The 21,115-nt window shown below is 44.2% G+C and overlaps 1 protein-coding gene across 1 annotated transcript in view; it reads right to left on the bottom strand.

Moving 5' to 3' along the window:
- B3GAT2 (beta-1,3-glucuronyltransferase 2) overlaps positions 1–21,115 on the bottom strand; it is a 96,093-nt gene that overhangs the window by 18,470 nt on the left and 56,508 nt on the right. The window contains exon 2 of the mRNA XM_002714531.6: positions 19,197–19,341. Coding sequence (XP_002714577.1) covers positions 19,197–19,341 — 145 coding nt within the window. The remainder of the gene's footprint in view (positions 1–19,196; positions 19,342–21,115) is intronic.

The raw sequence follows: 21,115 nt of genomic DNA, 5'->3' as shown, positions 1-21,115 counted from the left end.
CAGATGGCAAGTCCCTACGGAAGGAGCACAGAATTTCAGTTTGTCCTGATAAGAAGATCCTGGAGATGGACAGTGGTGATGGTTGCACAACGTGATATACCGAAAGCCGCTAACTGTATACTTCACAAGGATGCTAAGTTTTACTTTGGATATACTTTACCATAATGAAAGTGAAGTGAACCAAGCAGAGACAATTACCACATGAGATACCTCAGTGGAAGTGGAAGTGGAAAGCACTGTCTCATAGGAGGAGAGAGTAGAAGAGTGGTCACTAGAGGCTGGGAGGGGTAGTGGGGAGGAGGGCTAGGGAGAGGTTGGTTAGGAGGTACAAGCAAGTTCTAGCGTTCTTAGCACAGGAGGTTGACTCCAGTTAATAAGAATTTATTGTATATTTCCAGAGAGCTAAGAGAGGATTTTGAATGTTGTCACCATAAATCAATGATAAAGATAGGTTAACTACCTCTATTTGATCATTACCCATAGCATCCATGCATTGAAATATCGTACTATACTCCATCGATAGGTACATTATTTTAAAAATAAAATTCAGAAATTATTTTTTAAAAATATATCAAGCTTTTTCACTTCCACTGAAATCAGATCATCTTTCCACTTATATTTTTGGGAGTGCTTTTTAGTCATATGTAAAAATTCCTTTTGGGGCTGCAGCCGTGGCACAGGTTAATCCTCCTTCTGCGGTGCCGGCATCCCACATGGGTGCCGGTTCTGGACTCGATTGCTCCTCTTCCAATCCAGCTCTCTGCAATGGCCTGGGAAAGCAGTGGAAGATGGCACAAGTTCTTGGGCCCCTGCATCCGTGTGGGAGACCAGGAGGAAGCTCCTGGCTCCTGGCTTCGGATTGTCGCAGCTCTGGCCATTGCAGTCATCTGGGGAGTGAACCAGAGGATGGAAGACCTCTCTGTCTCTACCTCTCACTGTCTGTAACTGCCTCTCAAATAAAATAAATAAAAATCTTAAAAAAAATTCCTTTCCTGTACTCAGATTTTCTTCTGGCTTGACCAATGGAAGTGTCTTCTATGGAGTAATTTTACCAAGCATTCCCCCACTTAGTGAGGAGGCTGTCCTCCCTGGGGCACCCAGCCTGACTCCGTGGGTGGTGTAGGAGGGGCTGTGGCCACTAGGGACTGTGATGAACCACAGGAAGGGACAAGAGAACAGCTTCTGTCCACCTGCATCAGCCATCCTTATCCTGGCTGTATTTTACAATCACATCAAGATTAAACACAGAAACACCCTCCCCGCCCAATCACAGGCCCCACCCTGAGGCTGTGGTCACATAAAGCAAGGCTGAGGCCCCGCTGTGGGTATTTTTTCAAAGCCCCGTTGTAATGACACACAGCCATGGGGGTGGCTGCTGAATCAGACTCTGCTAGGGAGCTCTCAGGAGCACAGCTTCGCACTAATGCAATAGGTTTAACTTTTAATTATTAAACTAGGAAATGCAAAGACATTATATTCAGGAAGTCAGTAAACATTCACCCTTTAGCCAGGGCCTGCATGGACTTAGATGAAGGCAGATGGGCAGGGCAGACAAGGACAACGCCCCCTGGCGGACATATGCTTAAGAGCCAGGCTCTAGGGGAGCAGGTGTGAGGACCATTTATATAATGGGTGGAGAGTCAGGAAAGAATTCCCAGAGAAAGCGATCCCGGCATGATCAGTGAGTCCTAAAAGGTGACTAGAAACTAAACAGGCAAACATAGGAGGCCAAAGTGGCCCTCACTACTCGGAGCTGGAGGGCGGTGTGCGCCGCTCTGGCTTTCTGCAGACCCATCCAGAGCTGTCAGCTGGCCCTGGAGGCAGGCGGTGGTCGAGGGATTTGCAGTGAGCGGGACTGAAATGCAGAGTGCTTGGGCTCACGATGATTATGGCTGCCCAGGAAGGGAGCAGGAAGGACACAGTCCACTGCAATTTCTGAAGCCAGCGAGGACAGAGGTGTGGCAGTCACAGCAACTCAGCTGTGTGCCAAGGAAAACTGGCATGCGTGCCAGCCCTCGGGTTATCTGCGCAGAGCAACAACCCTCAATTCCAAGTCTTTACATGAATGAACTGCCTACCTCTTTAACAGGCCCCCAAAGAAAATTGTATCTGCAGATGCTCTCCTAGGCACTCTCAAGAAAATCAGCGTGGTGAAAAAGGGACATTTCTCCTCCCCGTGACTTGGATGACAAAACATGAGAATCCCTCTTGTATATGTTTCCCTGTGAGACACGAGTGATCTGTACAATGAATATATGCCTTGTGTTCCACACACACAGGGGCAAACTGGAACTTACACTGTGCCAAACGCCTTACAAATCTAAGTGTTACAAATGGCATTTTCTTTTGAATGCTCAAGTGCTTCTGTTTGTCCAGTTTTTCAGCTGGGAAATTGTAAAAATGGGCACATATTTGCTCCTAAACAGCTCCTTAATGATCTTTTCCTGCCTTTGTTTTTCTCTTGTTGACTATTCTCTTTAGGGGATATTTATTCTGAAGCAAAGGCCAGCATTTATCTCAATACACCATTCTGCACGATGAGCTAATTCACGGAATGATAATGAGCACAGGTCCACGAGCCAGGACCGAAATGCGGTTCAAATATTCTTCAGTATCACCTCTGGTGTGGACTGAAATAGCTGCATGTCAGTAGACCTGAACATTCACAGGTCAGCAGGAACTCTTGCATGTATCTTCTCAATTCAACCTCACCATCAACCTAGAGCAGGTGGTATGACCCCTAATCTATAGGGAAGGAAACAGATTCCACTAGATTTTTATATTAGATAGCATACGTATTCCCTGGTAGCATAGGGTGTCAGCAGTCCTTGGGCCCTGCACCCGCATGGGAGACCGGGAGAAGCACCTGGCTCCTGGCTTTGGATCAGCGTGGTGTGCCAGCCGCAGCGCGCCGGCCGCGGCGGCCATTGGAGGGTGAACCAATGGCAAAAGGAAGACCTTTCTCTCTGTCTCTCTCTATCCACTCCGCCATAGCTTCCTTCATAGACCTGACCACTATGACAAGCAAACAAAGCACCAGCCCCATTCCTCTAAACAAACGTGTGTCAGTGGAACCCCAAAACACCATCTGATCTTGCTTCTTCGTTAAGAGATGCACTTGCTGAGTATCCACCACGTTCTACTGGATCCTCTGTATGAAATGTCTTATTTGATGAAGAATTTCGTTTACTCAATTTAGCAGATAGAAAAGATGGAGGCTCAGAGATCAGGAACCTGGCCCTTTGGGTGTGACTTGGTGAGTGAGGATTCAAAGCCAGGAGGGAAGGCCACCTGTGTGGACGCACTGACCTAACTTTAAATCCCAGCTTTCAGTCACTGCAACTCTGGACAAGTTAGTCAGCAAGTCTAGGCCTCAGGTTTCTAACATAAAACCAGCATATTCATTGTTGAGAGACGATTAAAGAAAGCCCATGGAGTGCCCATGACTGCCTGGCAAGTACTCAGCAAACAAATCATTATCGAGTCTACTGGACTTCCATGAAATAAGGCAAAACTTTACATTTTCAAAACTCTTAGTCCCGGCTGGCGCCGCGGCTCACTAGGCTAATCCTCCACCTTGCGGCGCCGGCACACCGGGTTCTAGTCCCAGTCGGGGCGCCGGATTCTGTCCTGGTTGCTCCTCTTCCAGGCCAGCTCTCTGCTGTGGCCCGGGAAGGCAGTGGAGGATGGCCCAAGTCCTTGGGCCCTGCACCCCATGGGAGACCAGGAGAAGCACCTGGCTCCTGGCTTCGGATCAGCGCGGTGCACCGGCCGCAGTGTGCCAGCCGCTGCGGCCATTGGAGGGTGAACCAACAGCAATGGAAGACCTTTCTCTCTGTCTCTCTCTCTCACTGTCCACTCTGCCTGTCAAAACAAAACAAAACAAAACAAAAAAACCTCTTAGTCCCAAATACTTTATTACACTGATATCTTGTGGGGCGTTCCAGCGCATCCACTTAGACCTGCTAGAACGGAGCCCTGGAATCCTCCCCCCACCCCCACCTTCTCCTGCAGCATTGAAAAGGTTCCATGGATCTCTCCCATTCTGCCTCTGCCTCTCCCAACCCTATAATCTGATGTACCAGAGAAAGTTCCTTACCCCATATGCCCACCTCCATGCAACACTGTGCATGTGGGCAGCAACACTGTGCATGTGGGCAGGACAATGGGACTAAGTATGTCATTGAGATCATCAGATGCCTGTAGGTCTCTAGAATGCACCTATTCTGGAACTAGAAAATTTCACAGTCCTCACTGACTTTAAATCCAGTCTAGAGAGTTGACTGAAGTCTAACAGACTACTCGGCTGGAACCTACATTGCCTCCCTCTGCCCCTAAAGTGCCAGACTCCAAGCTGGTAAAGCTGCTGATAAACTCTTTTAAGACATAGTAACAGCAAGTAGCCCTGCTGCTACCAGAAGCCACAGAGCCAGAGACAGGGCACTTTCCAGAGCAGAGAGCTAGCCCCTGTATCCTACAGCTGTGGGAATTCTGGGCACTAGCCCCAGAGCCAAGCTTTCTCACTCTACACAATCCAATCACTCTAAGCAATTCAAACAAGAAAATTATATCCAGCGAAGCTACACTTTAGAAGTAAAGGAGAAATGAAGCATTTACCATACAAGCAAAAACTGAGAGAATTCATCATCACCAGACCAGCCTTACAAGAAATCCCGAAGGAAGTCCTACATTAGAAATACCCATCATGAAAATGTATGCCATTACAAAATTCACTAACAGAGCAGATAAAATCAGTAACATATAAATGAAACGACAGGACTTAGTTTTCATCTATCAGTATTAACCTTGAATATAAATGGATTAAATTCCCCAGTCAAAAGATGCATATTGGCAGAATGAATTTAAAAAAAACAAGATCCAATTATATGCTGCCTCCAAGAAATTCACTTCATAGGTAAAGATACACAACATAGACTGAAAGTGAAGTGCTGAAAAAAGATGTACCATGCAAATGGAAACCAAAAATGAGCTGCAGTAGCTATTCTCATGTAAGCTAAGACAGACTTTAAATCAAAAACTGTATAAAGAGACAAAGAAGGACATCATATACTGGTCAGAGGATCAATTCAGCAAGAAGATATATCATGAATATATATGCACCCACACAAGACCAAGATATATAAATCAAATATTGTTAGACCTAAAGGGAGAGAGAGACTCCAGTGCAGTAACAGTGGTGGACTTCAACATCCCACTGTCATCAATGGGCAGATCATCCAAACAGAAAATTAACAAAGATATATCAGAGTTAATTATATTATAGGGCAACTGGACTTAACAGTTACAGAATACACATTCTTCTCATGAGCACATGGAACACTTTTTAGGATAGACCACATATTAGGCCAAGAATCAAGTCTTAGTAAATTATAAAAAACAGAAATCATACCATGGGTCTTATCAGACCATGAAACGATCAAATTAGTAAACAGCAGGCAGAACAATAGGAGACACATGGGCCCTGACTAACACGCTTCTGGATGACCAATGAATCACTGAAGAAATTTAGAAAGAAATAAAGTTCTTAAATGAAAATGGAAACATGACATGTCAAAACATAGGAGATAAAGCAAAAGCTGCATTAAGAGGAAAGTTTATAGCAAAAAGCACTTACATTAAAAAATGGAAAGACTGTAAATAGACAATATAATGATGGCATCTCAAGGACTTAGAAAAACAAGAACAAATTAAACTCCAAAATAGCAGGAGGCAAGAAAAAATAAAAAGCAAAGGAAAAATAAACAAATGGAAACTGAAAAAAATACAAAACATCAAAAAAATCTAAAAGCCAGATTTTTAAAAAGTTAAAATAGACAAACCATTTAGAAAAACAAAATAGACAAATCTTTAAGCTAACAAAAACTAACTCGGCTTTTGTTTAGTTGTTAGCCAAACTAAACTAAAGACTAACAAAATAGACAAATCTGTAGCCAAAGAAACAAAGAAAAAAAGAGATAAAACTTCAGAGTTGAAAATAGAAATATAACCACCAATACCACAGAAAATACAAAGAACTATAGGAAACTACTATGAATAACTATATGCTAACAAACTGGAAAACTTCAAAGAAATGGATAAATTCGTTGGATACATACAAACTGCCATGATTAAATCAAGAAGATATCAAAAATCTAACTAGACTTATAACAAACAATGAAACTAAACATAATTTAAAAGACCCATATCAATGGAAAACCCAGCACCTGTTGGCTTTACAACTGAATTATATAAAACATTTAAAAATGAACTAACTGCAATGGTCTTCAAATTATTCCAAAATACTAAAAAGCCTGGAACTCTGTCAAGTTCTTTTTATGAGATAGGATTACTCTGATATCAAAATCAAAGATTCAACACAAAAAGAAAACTACAGACCAATATCCTTGATGAACGCAGATGCAAAAATTCTCAACAAAATACAAGCAAACCAAATCAAACACTATATTAAAAAAAATGATAGTGGGATTTATCCCAGAGATGCAAGGATGGTTCAACATTTGCAAATCAATAAACATCATAAATCACATCAACAAAATGAAAGGAAATATATAATCATCTCAATAGATGCAGAGAAAGCATTTGGTAAGATTCAACATCTTTTCATGACAAAAACCTCAATAAATGAGTTATAGAAGGACCATACCTCAAAATTATAAAGGCTATAGAAGACAAAACAATAATCAATATCATATGCCTGGGGAAAAGCTGAAAGCATTCCTCCTTAACTCTGCAACAGAACAAGATGTCTTATTCTTATTTAATATAGTATTGGCAGTATTAGCAACAGCAATTATGGAAGAGAAAGAAATAAAGGGCATCAACACTGGAAAGGAGAAAATAAAAATATTCATTGCAGTAGTTAGCCAAACTAAAGACTAACAAAATAGACAAATCTATAGCTGGAGTAACAAAGAAAAAAGAGATAAAAGTTTAGAGATGAATATTACCACCGAAAGAGAAATAGAAAACACCAAGGCTAGTAACAGGAAGCTGTCTTTATTATGCTGGCATAAGGCTCAGTTGGATTTAAATCCCAAAGGACTGAGCCCCAAAGAAAGAGGGACTTTTTCTTAGACACCTTTTAGCTTCTTTATCTCCCTTATGTGGATCATACACTTTGGGTGTTCTAATGTTACATGGGGCTACAGGAATAGATATAAGATTGATTGTGCATGCATAGTTATTGATAACATTCAACTAGTTTCCCCTAATAGATCTAATACTTCTTTCCCATACATAGTGAGCTATATGCTAACTGGCACTGCCTGGCATTGTGGTACCACGCTGACAGGCAGACGTTGAAACAGTTATAAGCAAGTAGATATGGCTGCATTCCATCCTAAGAAAGGCCCTTCTCTTCCTCTATTTCAGGAACCTACAGATGACACCGTTTTGTACAAGGAAAAAACCTACATAATCCACCAAAAAGCTGATAAACCAGTTCATTAAAGTCATAGCACTAAAAATCAGCATACATAAAAAGTAGCACTTTAATACACCAATAATGATCTTGCTGAAAGAGAAATCAAGAAAGAAATCCCGTTCACAATCACTATAAAAATGTAAATACTTACGATTTAGGAATAAATTTAACAAATGTGAAAGATCTCTGCAATGAAAATTACAAAGCTGATGAAAGAAATTATCAACACCATCCAAAAATGGAAAGATATTCTGGGGTCATGGACTGGAATAATAATAATGTTAAAGAGTCCACTCTACCTAAAGCAATCTACAGATTTAATGCAATCCCCATGAAAGTATCAATGACATTTTATACAGAATTTAAAAAAATTCTAATATTCACATAGGACCACAAAAGACTCAGAACAGCCAAAGCAATCCTGAGAAAAAAAAAAAAGCCACATGCATTACAATATTTATTTCAAAACATATTACAAAATTATAGTAATTAAAACAGCATCATACTGGCATAAAAACTGAAACTTAAATCATGAATGGTTCATGATTTTGATTTTATTCTTTTGTCTTTGATGGTCATCTGACCTGGGTTGGGTTATAGTTTATCACAGCACCATCCACCAAGAAAAAATTTGTCAAGTACACTGAGCCAGGCAGAAGTCCTTGTTGCAAATATGAAGACACAGGAACCCCTGTACCACAATTATTCCCACGTCCCTGCAGAGCCCACAGAAGAGCCTCAGTGATCTGCCCTGGCCCTCTCCAAGTTCACAGTCATCACATCCAAGCACCTTTAAAAGGCTGCCTGGTCAGATGGCAGTGGGGTTAGGTGCCTTAGAAGAAGGCAATTGCTCTGCTCCACTTTGAGGCTGGGGTACACATGGGACTAGGGCTGGGCACAGAATGGACAACATGGTGGTCGTGACTTCGCCCAAGAAGTGCTACATTCCAGGCTGTCTGGGAGTAGGGGTGAGAGATACAATGCCACCTACTAAATGCTACGGTACAGAAGTTCAGGGGCTTATATGCATGGCAGGAATAATGGGCGAGGAGGCTGTGTGAATCTGGGTGCCCTGAGAAGCCGCCCTGCTAGCTGAGGTTTGAGGCTGAGTCAGGCTGAACTGTGGCAAGGGCATAGCAGGCCTCTGTGTCGGTGCTGGCCCCGAAGGCTGAGGTTTGGGGGTGAGTGGGGCCAGCCCCAAGGTGAAGGGTAGGATGTGCTTGAGAGCTGAAGGGCGAAATCGCCCAGACGCAAGAAGAGGGAAGAGGCTGGAGAGGTGGGCAGCGGTGGCCCAGGCAGGACTCTGCGGGAGACACGGGTGCTGTTTGGCCTGGGAGTGCCAGCAATCCATCTGCATGCCTGCAGGGCTCTCTTTGCTTGTGCTGCACGCGGGGTGGGGGCTGGAGAGGGCCTGGCGGACTCGGCAAGCTGGGGACTGTGCCGTCACTGCCCTCCTCCTCAACTCCAACTCCACAGTCCTCCGTGAGGACAGCCCACCCGCCATGGACCCAGAGCCTAGACACTTCCCTCAGGAAATACAGCCTCTCCCCCTGAAATTCCTATTTTATTCAACTGGCATTCAAGTTAGCAGACTTCTCTAATTACCCCCAATTACCATAGTTTCTGCACATAAGTTACAAGTTGAGGCATAAAACAAATTATACCTATTAAAACTAAGCCGAACTTAAATGTAACACATCACTTATCACCACACCATACAACAGAACAGGTGCTAAAAAGATCTAAATGTCTGCTGATTTATGAGCTCAATCTGAAATGGCTTATTAAAATTGGATAAGTCTCTCATAGCCGCGGCATTTCAAGCCTCCTCTAACCCCTGTCTCCATCACCCCCACCCGGATGGCCGAATGAGCCTCCTCCAGGCTCAGCCCTCAGCTAACTCTGCACCTGAAGATATGTGGTTTTCAAATCACATTACCCACAGAGATGAAGACAAACTTCTCATCCCAGCAGTCAGTCCTCACAGTCCGATGCCAGCTTGTCTTTCCCCAATGAGCACCATACACCCTGGGATCTGCTGTTCCCTAGACATGGCCCGCTGGCCCTGGGCCTGGCATTCATCAAGGGCCACCTCGTCTACACAGCCTGCTGGAACCTCCTTCAAAGGTAGCTCTGTGTTCTCATCAAATGTAACCCCAAGCCTGCCCCTTGGGCTTCATGTGCTATGTCCTTATGACAGCCTTATCTTCTCCCTCCCTCTCTCTCTCTCTCCCTCCCTCCCCCTCCCTACACCCCCATCAGCCACATGGACCATGTCTTCCTTGCAGGCTCAGTGCACTGCTATGTCCAATGAGTGCCTGTTGAATTCAGACCAGTGTCACCCCCTTCTCTCAACAGGTAGCAGACTGTTGACTCAGCAACTGGCCCCTCCACCTCCCCAGGCTTTGGATCCCTCACTTCTCCTGCCTTTTTTCCAGGAGTAAGGTGTGACTGTCCATGTGAACTTGTCCAGCTAAGGTCCTGATCGCCCCTCACTGCCTCTTCTTTAGGACGTTCCACACTTTCCCCTCTTAAAACTTCAACTTTTCTTCTTCCATCATTAAAGAAAAAAAAAAAACCCAATCTTCCTACCCATGAAAACTGACCCCCCTTCCCTTCCGCTTGCTACCAGGGTTCTTGTATGGGGTCTCCTGTCCTCCTGCCTGACTCATGCTCCCCACCCCAACGCTGCACCCTCCAGCCACCTTCTTCCCTGAGAGGCCTAGGGCTAGGGTCTTTTCAGTCTCCAGAGACTAGAAACTACCACCAACTGGAAAACTGTGACAGAGCACAAGTTGAGGAGGGACTAAGTGTCAATCGAAGGTATAGATGCGGCGGGGGAGGGGCGGGCTTCAGCAGCCTCAATCCCCAGGATGAGAACTGGTGGAAAACAACGTCTGAGTTGGCGGGGACCTTAGGAGTCGCCCCACCCTTCCCTTCCCTTCCCAGCCCACAGCTCCTCCTAGCCCTCCTAGCCAGGAGTCTTGCAAAGCCCTCTGCAATGACTGTGCTGCCCCAATGTCTATATGCTTCTGGCTCCCACACTCCCCAGGGACCCGCGCTCCCCTGGTCCTGACCCACAGCACCCACAACGGCTCACCTGCTGGCCAGCAGCTTCCTTTTACAAGTTGCCCCAACACCCTCATGCTGGGCCTTGCCCTCTCCCTGGCTTTTTCCCCCTGCAGCCACTTTGACTGCTCTCCAGGGTGCAATCGTAGGCTGCTGCAGGCCTTACTGTGTGTGCATCCATTCTCGGAGCTTTGTCTCCAGGCCAGAGAACTCAGAGTCCCTCTGGGCCTCTCGTCGGCTTCTCTAAGCCACACCTGAGACAGTTTTATCACCAACGATCACATCTCATTTTTATTGGTCATGAAAACGTCCACAAAGCCCAAAGTGACCCTGAGCCTCCACTTAACATACATTTCGCTGCTGTGGATGCTAAAGTTATCCTTTGCTGACCCTGCAGCATAATAAAAAATAATTTTGGAGTTTGTGGACAGTTCCTGGGAAGGAACTTCTGAAACCCTTGACATTTCCTGATAGGAATTTATGTTATGCAAGTGAAGTAGTGCTTGCTGGGCCCCTAGATAGCTTCAGATCGCAGTGGTCACCAGACAAATGAGGCATGTGAGTGGTGCGCTGGGAGGGACCCTGGACAGTGACGGCAACACACAGCCAACAGTCTAGTCAGTCACACCTAACAAAATGAAACCCTAATAAAAACTCCGAACATGGAGACTGAGCACCGGCGGTGCTGGCAGGGTGAATTTACAAGGAGAGGCCAAGACGACCCACACCTCCGGGCTTGTCCAGTATGTGTCTCTTCACTGGGCCAGTCCTAATGTGCATCTTTTGAGACAAGATTGTAATATGAAGTATACTGATTTACTGAGATCTGAGTCATCTTAGCAAACTATAAAACTGGAGGGGACTATGGGGAATACCAAATGCATGGTGCGTTGGTCAGAAGTGCAAGTGGATTGAGAATCCCTGCACCATGGCTAGTGTCTGAAGTAAAGGCAGATTTGTCGGGGACTTTGAACTTGCGGGATCTGCACCCACCCCGGGTGCTTAGGGCCAGAGTTTGCACACAGTGCACCCATCTGGATTTCTGCCAGAATACAGTGCCTACTGTGTGCCAGAAACTCGGCTGGGAGCTATGACTCTCATGAACAGAGCCTACCCCGTGGCAAGAGTTAATAATAGGGCGCACTCAAACGTTGAGAATTCCTAATAAGTATCTCAGCTTTAAACTCTGAATGTGGACAAATCCACACCTCCTGGCTAAGCGGACGTTAAGCTCAGTTCTTTCAAGCCACGGGTTCTTAGTAACACCTTCCTGGAAATGCCCACGTGAGTCTGTCACTTGAAAGTAACTCCCTGCCTTTGAAACACAACTGACAACTGAGAGATCTGCTGAACTTTCAGCGGTAGTCAGATGCCTGCAGGTAAGAACTGGAGTCTAAGGCACCGACCGGCAGAGACATTGCAGGGCCTCACTGGCCTGGCAGAACAGTGTGGCCACGGAGCAGCGCAAAGTCAACTGCACGTGGCTACTGTGGCTGCCACACATTTCCATTCCGTCTTGTGAGTACGCTAATTTTTTTAAAGTAGTGATCATTATGGTTTAAATGTTCCCAATGCAACAAAAATACTCTATTTCTGCCACTAATGTGGTATACACAAGGCGATTTCAGAACGATGTTTGATATCATCTGAGAGCAAACTTTCAGCATTGGGAGAGTCTGACACAGCAATACAGCTTAAGTCGGAGCTGCCCAAATAGCTTGAAATGTCACAGTTCCCGTATCTGATCTGCACATGAACTTCTAGCGATGGGTTATACCCAACTTTCCAGGATAGGTTTTGAGGGCTATGGCTGAATGGTGCTCCACTGCTCAGAGCAAGACAGCTGTGGAAATGTGACATTTGAGTTCTTAAAGTTTCATTATCTCTCGTTTAAAGATTTAGGCGGAAATGTGACATTTGAGCTAAGTTTCATTATCTCTTGCTTAAAGATTTACGTATTTGAAAGGCAGAATGATGGGAGCAGGGGAGGGAGAGGGAGAATATCTTATATCTGCTGGTTCACTCCCCAAATGGCTGGAATGGCTAGGGTGGGCCAGGTCAAATCCAGGAACCAGGAACTCCATCTGGGTCTCCCAAGTGGGTACAGGGGACCAAGCACTTGGGCCATCTTCTGCTGCCATCCCAGGTGCAGTAACAGAGAACTGGATTGGAAGTGGAGTGGTCTAAGTTTCATTTTTCTTCATTTGCATTGTAAATCCAAGAGAGATCCAGATTCCAAACAGCCCTTACTCAGCTATCACAAAACATTTGCTAGGTAGTGCTCCTCAGATCACTCTAGGCTCAGCAGGGAAGTGGCCCCTCAGGCTCCTTCTCTCCCTTGCTGGGGTGGAAAACGTCTGGACCCCAGGCCATAGAAGGCCCTGGAAATCATTTGGTCTGGCCTTGCCACGGCAATCAAAATTCAATAAATCTATAGCAGGCTAATTTTTAAAGTTGATAATTTTGTATGGTCTGTGAATGATACTACAAATAGCCAAATGGCCCTTGGCAGAAGAAAGGTTCCCCAGCCCCGCAGGAGGGGTTTGTGTGCATGTGTGTGTACACAGGTCACTTAAAAAATGTGGTAGGAGAGGCAGGTGTTTGGGACAGCCCTTGAGATGTCATTTGGGATGCCCGTGTCCCACAGTGGAGTGCTAGCTTCAATTCCTGCCTATGCTTCTGACCCAGCTTCTTACTAATCTGTATTTTTGTTTCAAGTACTCAGGTTTCTACCACTTACACAGGACATCTGGACCGAGTTCCAGGCTCCTGGATTCTGTCTGTCCTGGTCCTGGCTGTTATGGGCACTTGAAGAGTGAACCAGCTGCTGAAAGATCTCTGTATCTCTGCCTTCCAAATAAATGAAAGTAAATAAAAATCTAAATATAGGGGCAGGCATTTTGGCATACTGGGTTAAGCTACCACCCACGACACTGGTATCCCAAATGGGTGCCACTTCAAGACCCAGATTCTCCACTTCCAACCCAGCTTTCTTCTCATGTGCCTGGGAAAGCAGCTGCAGATGGCCCAAGTGCTTGGGCCCCTGCACACACATGGGAGACCTGAAAGAAGCTCCGGTCTCCTGGTTTTGGATCAGCCCCGCTCCAGCCATTGTGGCCATTTGGGGAGTGAACCGGTGCACGAAAGAATCTCAATCTCAATCTCTCTCTCTCTCTCTCCCCCACTTCCTCTCTGTAACTCTGCCTTTCAAATAAATAAAAGATAAATCTTTTTTAAAAAAATATGAAAAAGAAAATGTGGTAGGAAGCATCATTTGGATCTAACAGCCTAAAAGGTCTTTGCCCTCTCCCGCAGAATATAAAAGAATATTGTAAAGACTCTAAACCAGAATAAACTTTTTTCAAAGAAAAGAATCATGGTCTTACCAACTAAATCACTTACAAATCAAAGACTTCAAGGAATAACAATAATTTACTGAAAATTAAGATATAAAGACATGAGTAAAGAAAACTGAGTGTGGCAAAAGTTGTTTTCTTAGAGTCAAACATTTTATTCCTACTTTGAAATCAGTATAATGAAAACAAAGAAAACAACTTGTGTTTTATTCTTATTGGTATTCTTTTATTCTGCTTTGAAAGCATATTGAAATTTTTAGAAAAATGCAAATATTGGTCATATCCTAAATAAAAATTTCCCATAGAATTTAGCAATGAAAGAGCATCAAATATCTTGTCCTAGTACATAAAACTGATGTGCCTTTATTGAATTTTTGAATTATAAGTTTGGACCCAAATTCTGGGGGGAATCAATGCAAATATTCAATAAATTTATTGGATACTTGATATGAAGAGTTCTTGTGTTAAAATCCAGAAAGACTTACCCAAGTTGTCCTCACTTTGAAGTTACCTGTGCAAGATATCGGGGCAGAAATCCTGTGTGAGGGGACATGTCTGGGGGATGTGTGTAGAAACAAGACTCAGGGAATGATCAAGCTCAAACGTGTGTCCTCGGCTTTAGCAGCAGCCACAAGTTCTTACTGAGAACTCTGGGACTTGGGCTTTCCTCTGAGCTGCTCAGGGTAGTTGGGAGATGAGGAAATGGAAGGATACATTTGAGCCATCTGATGTGACTGCGCATTTCACAAGAGAGAACCAAGTCCAAAAGAAGTAAAAGACTTTCCCTAATGATCTCTACATTTTCTTTTCTCAAGATTTATTTATTTTAAAGGCAGAGTTACAGATAAAGAGAGGGAAAGAGAGAGAGACAAAAAGATTTTTTTTTCCATCTGCTGGTTCATTCCCCAAATGACTGCAATGGCCAGGGCTAGGCCAGGTCACAGCCAGGAGCCTGGAACTCCATCTGGGTCTCCCACATGAATGACAGGGGCTCAAGCACTAGTGCCGTCTCCCCCTGCTTTCCCAGGTACATTAGCAGGGAGCTGGATTGGAAGTGGAACAGCCAAGAATTGAACCAGTACTCATGGGATGCTGGCATTGCAGGTGGCAGCTTAATCCACTGCACTATAACACTCGGCCCAGTGACCTCTACATTTTTTGCTCGAGTACATTTTTGGTCATCAAGAGGCCTGGATTTCCTACAGCCAACTTATATTTGATCAAGGATCTAAAGCAAATTCCTGGAGCAAGGACAGTCTATTCAACACATGGTGCTGGGAAAATTGGATTTTCACATGCAAAGCATGAAGCAAGACCCCTACCTTACACCTTACACAAAAATCCACTCAACATGGATTAAAGATCTAAATCTACTACCTGACATGATCAAATTACTAGAGAACATTAGAGAAACCCTACAAGATACAGGCACAGGCAAAGACTTCTTGGAAAGGACCCCAGAGGCACAGGCAGTCAAAGCCAAAATTAACAACTGGGGTTACATCAAATTGAGAAGTTTCTCTAATGCAAAAAAAACAGGAAAGTGAAGAGGCAATCGACAGAATGAGGCAAAATATTTGCAAACTATGCAACCGAAAAAGATTAATAACTAGAATCTACAAAGAGATCAAGAAACTCCACAACAACAAAACAATCCACTTAAGAGATGGGCCAAGGTCCTAAATAGACATTTTTCCAAAGAGTAAATCCAAACGGCTAATAGACACATGAAAAAATGTTCAGGATAACTAGCCATCAGGGAAATGCTAATCAAAACCACAATGAGGTTTCACCTCACCCCAGTTAGAATGGCTTACATACAGAAATCTACCAACAACAGATGCTGGCGAGGATGTGGGGGAAAAAGGGACACTAACCCACTGCTGGTGGGAATGCAAACTGGTCAAGCCACTATGGAAGTCAGTTTGGAGATTCCTCAGAAACCTGAATATAGCCCTATCACAAGACCCAGCCATCCCATTCCTTGGAATTTATCCAAAGGAAATTAAATTGGCAAATAAAAGAGCTGTCTGCACCTCAATGTTTATTGTAGCTCAATTCACAATAGCTAAAACCTAGAATCAACCTTAATGCCCACCAATAGAAGACTGGATAAAGAAATTATGGGACATGTACTCTATAGAATACTACACAGCAGTAAAAAAAAAAAAAAAGAAATCCGGTCATTTGCAACAACATGGAGGAATCTGGAACATCATGCTGAGTGAAATAAGCCAGTCCCAAAGGGACAAATATCATATGTTCTCCCTGATCGGTGACAACTAACTGAGCACCTAAAAGGAAACCTGTAGAAGTGAAACAGACACTATGAGAACGACTTGATCAGGCCTTGTCTTGACTATCCAGGAACAACTTACTATTTTATTCCTTTTAGTATTCTTTTGTTCTACTTAATACTATTAGTTGAACTCTTTAATTAAAACAATTATTCTTAGGTGTTTAAATTTAACTGAAAAGTGATTGCTGTTAAATATAAGTGTGGGAATAAGAGAAAAGGGAGATGTACAGTTCGGGACATGCTCACTATCCCTAGTGGTAGAGTTAGAAACGTGCCGGGGGATTCCAATTCAATCCTATCAAGGTGGCATGTACCAATGCCATCTCACTAGTCAAAGTGATTAGTTTAAGTTCATAATTGATCATAAAGATAGGATAAAGTGTCAAAGGGATCACATAAACAATACTAGTGTCTGTTAATACTAAATGATAGAATTAAAAAGGAGAGAATAATCCAACATGGGAAGCGGGATACACAGCAGACTCATAGAATGGCAGATGTCCTAAACAGCACCCTGGCCTCAGAATCAGCCCTTAATGCATTCAGATCTGGGTAAAAAGCCCATGGGAGTTTCTCAGGCATGGAAAGCCAAGACACTCTGGCAAAAAAATGACCTAAATGAAAGATCTCTGTGAGTGAGATCCCAGTGGAAAGTACAGGCCATCAAAGAAGGAGGTACCTTTCTCTGAAGGGAGGAGAGAACTTCCACTTTGACTATGGCCTTGTCTAAATAAGATTGGTTTCTGTGAACTCAAGAGGCTTCCATAGTCTTGGCAGCTCATGACAAGAGCCTCGGGTGATTCCTGATGTCATAAATAAGAGTGTCAATTGTTAAATCAACTACAGGAGTCACTGTGCACCTACTCCCCATGTAGGATCTGTGTCCTTAATATGTTGTACTATGCAAATTAATGGTAAAACTACCACTCAAACAGTACTCTATACTTTGTGTGTCTGTGTGGGTGCAGTCTGTTGAAATCTTTACTTAATATATACTAAGTTGATCTTCTGTATATAAAGATAATTGAAAATGAATCTTGATGAAGAATGGGAATGGAAAGGGAGTGGGAGATGGGATGGTTGCGGGTGGGAGGGAGGTTATGGGGGGAAAAGCCACTGTAATCCAAAAGTTGTACTTTGGAAATATATTAAATAAAAGTTGAAAAAAAAGATATATTAGGTTGCAATAAAAAAAAAAGAAGAGGCCTGGCCGGCACCATGGCTTACTAGGCTAATCCTTCGCCTACGGTGCTGGCACCCCGGGTTCTAGTCCTGGTCGGGGCGCAGGATTCTGTCCCAGTTGCCCCTCTTCCATTCCAGCTCTCTGCTGTGGCCCGGGAAGGCAGTGGAGGATGGCCGGAGTCCTTCGGCCCTGCACCCGCATGGGAGACCAGGAGAAGCACCTGGCTCTTGGCTTTGGATCAGCGCAGTGCGCTGGCCACAGCAGCCATTGGAGGGTGAACCAATGGAAAAGGAAGACCTTTCTCTCTCTCTCTCTCACCCACTATGCTTGTCAAAAAAAAAAAAAAAAAAAAAAAAAAAAAAAAAAAGAGAGAGAGAGAGAGAGAGAGAGGGAGGGAGAGAGGGAGGGAGGGAGGCCTGGATTTAAAAACACTTGGAGGTTGGCCTCATTCAGAGCCACAGACTCAAGACTGAGTTTCAGAAAGGCCTCTCTGAGAGTCCTCAGGGCCTCCCAAGGATAGTTCATGTGCCTTTTTGTCCACCCCCAGGTAAATGCTCTGGTTGTGATGCCAGCTCAGCTCTGTGGCTGTAAACTTAACACCAAAGGATGTGGCTAGGGTTACCATGCTGGTGCTCTCAAAATAAGTGTTAAATGCTGAGAACAATGCCCTTCTTTGTCTCCTCCCATGATGCAGTGTGCTGGACCCACAGCATGGCCATCCATGAGAGCCTTGCCCATGACTTACTCCTTGCCCTCTCAAATCTGCAGTGGCGTCAGAATAAAGGCAGTGAATTCAGTTCAGAGCACAGCCTTCACCCCATAAGAATTCTGAGCATAGAAATTTTGACTGCTGTTGGAAAACAGGCACAAAAAATTGGGCAAGCACAGGCTGACAGACAGGCGGAGCTGCACTTCAGAGCTGAAGATTGATGAGATCAATTTTGAAGCCTTTCTGCTTTCATCTTCTGGGTTATAGATGTCAGCCCCCCCCCCCCCCGCCCTTTGCCTCTAAGCCTCATGTTTCAAACTACATCCTTCCACAGTTATCACAGCATCGTTTTATATAACCCACGGAATTCAAGTCTCTTATGATAAAGCAGCGTTTTAGAACTTGTGGTCTGCTACAGATCTAATGCAATTCGGTTGATTCATCAGGGAATAAAACTTTAAAAGGCAGCTAGACTCAAAGTTAATACAAATGCTTAAAGAACCAGCAGTCTGATTTTTATATTTTAGTTTTGAAACGTATCAGTAAGGCACTACATTTATCAAATAAATATTAAAAAGACTTGTCAATTTTATATTATTAGATTTATCAATAAACATGTGATGTATGTTGCCGTATCAATAAGTCTTCTAGAGAGGAGAACCCAAATGGTCCAGCTAATGGAGCCGTTAGGAGCCCCCACTGTCTGACTTAGGATTTGGCACAAAAATATCTGTTGGATAAGGGGATAGACATATGACAAGACAGAACAGCACAAGCATTTTCTAATCAACTGTGGCTGTAGACTTAACACCAAGGGGTGTGGCTGGGGTTACCATGCCTGTGCCCTCGAAATAAATGTTAAATGCTGAGAACAATGCCTTTCTTTGTCTCCTCCCATGATGCAGTGTGATGGACCCACGGCATGGCCATCACACTGATCATGATCATAAAGTCATTTCCCACTTGAAATAACCAAGGAGGCTATTTTGAAGCCTTGCTGAAATATTTCATCTGATAAATACGATCTGACTTTATCCAAATTAGTCTTTTAAAGCTTCGTCCTTCTGTTGCACTGTCGTAAAAGCAAGCATCAGGAGAACAGTCAGGAACACACCTTCTACCGTCTACACCCTCACCTGCCATGTCGATGGCGAAAGGCCTGTCTGCCCTCCAGCCGGTGTACCAACCAACGACTTTGCCGTTTTCCACCAATGGACGTTCATAGCGTCGTCCGCCAACCAGGCCCACTGGCCACACAGAGACCTTGCGAGTTGTCCGCATCTGTAACAGGGAAAGAGATGAGTTAAGTTTCCTTAGGGGGAAAAAAAAGGTGGAGGGAGCGAATGTGCTCCACATAAAAGAAATAGGAGGGCACAGTATATATTTCAAAGGTTGAAGGTTTCCAAAGAGAATCTTTCTGTCAATAACTTCCACCCAAATTCATCACTGTTGGGCTACCCAGTGCCATCAGCTCTGTACTTGGTATAAATTCAGCTGGTGACTCAACGCTTAAGAGAAATAAGATGACTATCACTTATTTGAAGGTCAGTTGTGACTATCGAATGTTTTCTATTTGTGTTAAAGTTGACTCTTCTAAACCATGATTCATCTCTTTGGAAGTGAGAAGGTTTAATTCCCATTTAGGAATTTCATGATTCAAGGAGAGCAAAAACTCGGTCACAGGAGCCACAGAGTGTCCTTTGTCCAAATTTTTTATTGCAACAGAGACACAGAAATCTAGGCTGGGAACATTCATAATGGAATCCAAACACAGTACAGACACCAGGCATCCCCCAAAGGGAGAAAAAAAAAACCACATGCATCTTAACAGTTCCAACAGAGTGAACTGGAGAGGACGATGCATCACACAGGCAGCAGGAGTAGCTGCTCCTCTTGCTGCACACACTGCTAGACACAGCAGAATTTGGTTAAATACAAACCTCAACTGAATACTTGCTGGCTTTCTTTGAGGGGAAACACACTCACAAGAAGTTTGCTGACTCCAGGCAATAATGTTGCAGAAAATGGTTACCATCTTTCCTGAAGGCATGTGAAGAAGACTCTGTCCCTTTCTCAGACAAACATACCCCATGCTAGAGCCCATAGATTGGAACAAGCTAGATTTAAGATCCACTCACTTTTATGGCTTAACGTCCCTTGGACAGCCCATAACCTACATGGCTGAATGAAGTGGCCCTCAGTGTTTAACTTTTATTGCTATAAAACTGAAGGGGGTTGGGGGGGGGGTGGTTGACACAGCAGTTAAGATACCCATATCAGAGTGCCTGCTGAACTCTCAATTCCAGATTCCTGCTGGTGTGCACCCTGGGAGGCAGCAGGTGATGGCTCAAATACTTGGTTTCCTGCCACGCATGTGTGTGACCAAGACTGAGTTCCAAGTTCCTAAGCTTCACCTGGCTTGGCCCCAGCTGTTTTGGGTGTATGGGAGTGAATCCGTGCATGGAAGATCCCTGTCTCTGTCATCACTACAAGAAAGATAATTGACATATCCAGCACCTCCAAAAGTATTCTTTCTCCCTTTTACACCCATCCCTCCAGTCCTCCTTCATATCCCGCAATCCCTAGGAAATCACAGATTGGTTTGAATTTTCTAGAATTGTATATGAATGTAATCATTCACCATGGGGTTGAGGGTGGGAGACGGAGTATGGCTTCCGCCACTCAGCGTAATGACACATTCAACCACTGTAATATGTATCAGTAGGTCATTTCTCTCTTTTTTTCTTAGACTTTAAAAAAAAACTTTGAGGACAGCAAGAGACAGAATACTCCCATTCTGACTCATTCCACAAAAGCCTGCAATGGCCAGTAGTAGGCCAGGCTAAAGTCAGGAGCTGGAAACTCAATCCAGGTCTCCCAAGTAGGTGCCAGGGACCCAACTAAACAAGCCATCACTGCTGGCTGCCTCACAGAATACACTTTATCAGGAAGCTGGAGTGAGGAGGCAGAGGCGGGTATCAAACTCAGGTACTCTGAGATGGGATGCAGGCATCGTAACTGCTAGGCCAAACACCTGCTGAATGGTATTCTATTG

Source organism: Oryctolagus cuniculus, chromosome 5, assembly GCF_051225735.1.
Source record: "Oryctolagus cuniculus isolate XC-2025 breed Fujian yellow rabbit chromosome 5, ASM5122573v1, whole genome shotgun sequence".
NCBI classification, from domain to species: Eukaryota; Metazoa; Chordata; class Mammalia; order Lagomorpha; family Leporidae; genus Oryctolagus; species Oryctolagus cuniculus.
Note: the sequence above shows the minus strand (reverse complement) of the source record. Positions and strands in the feature narration are given on the sequence as shown.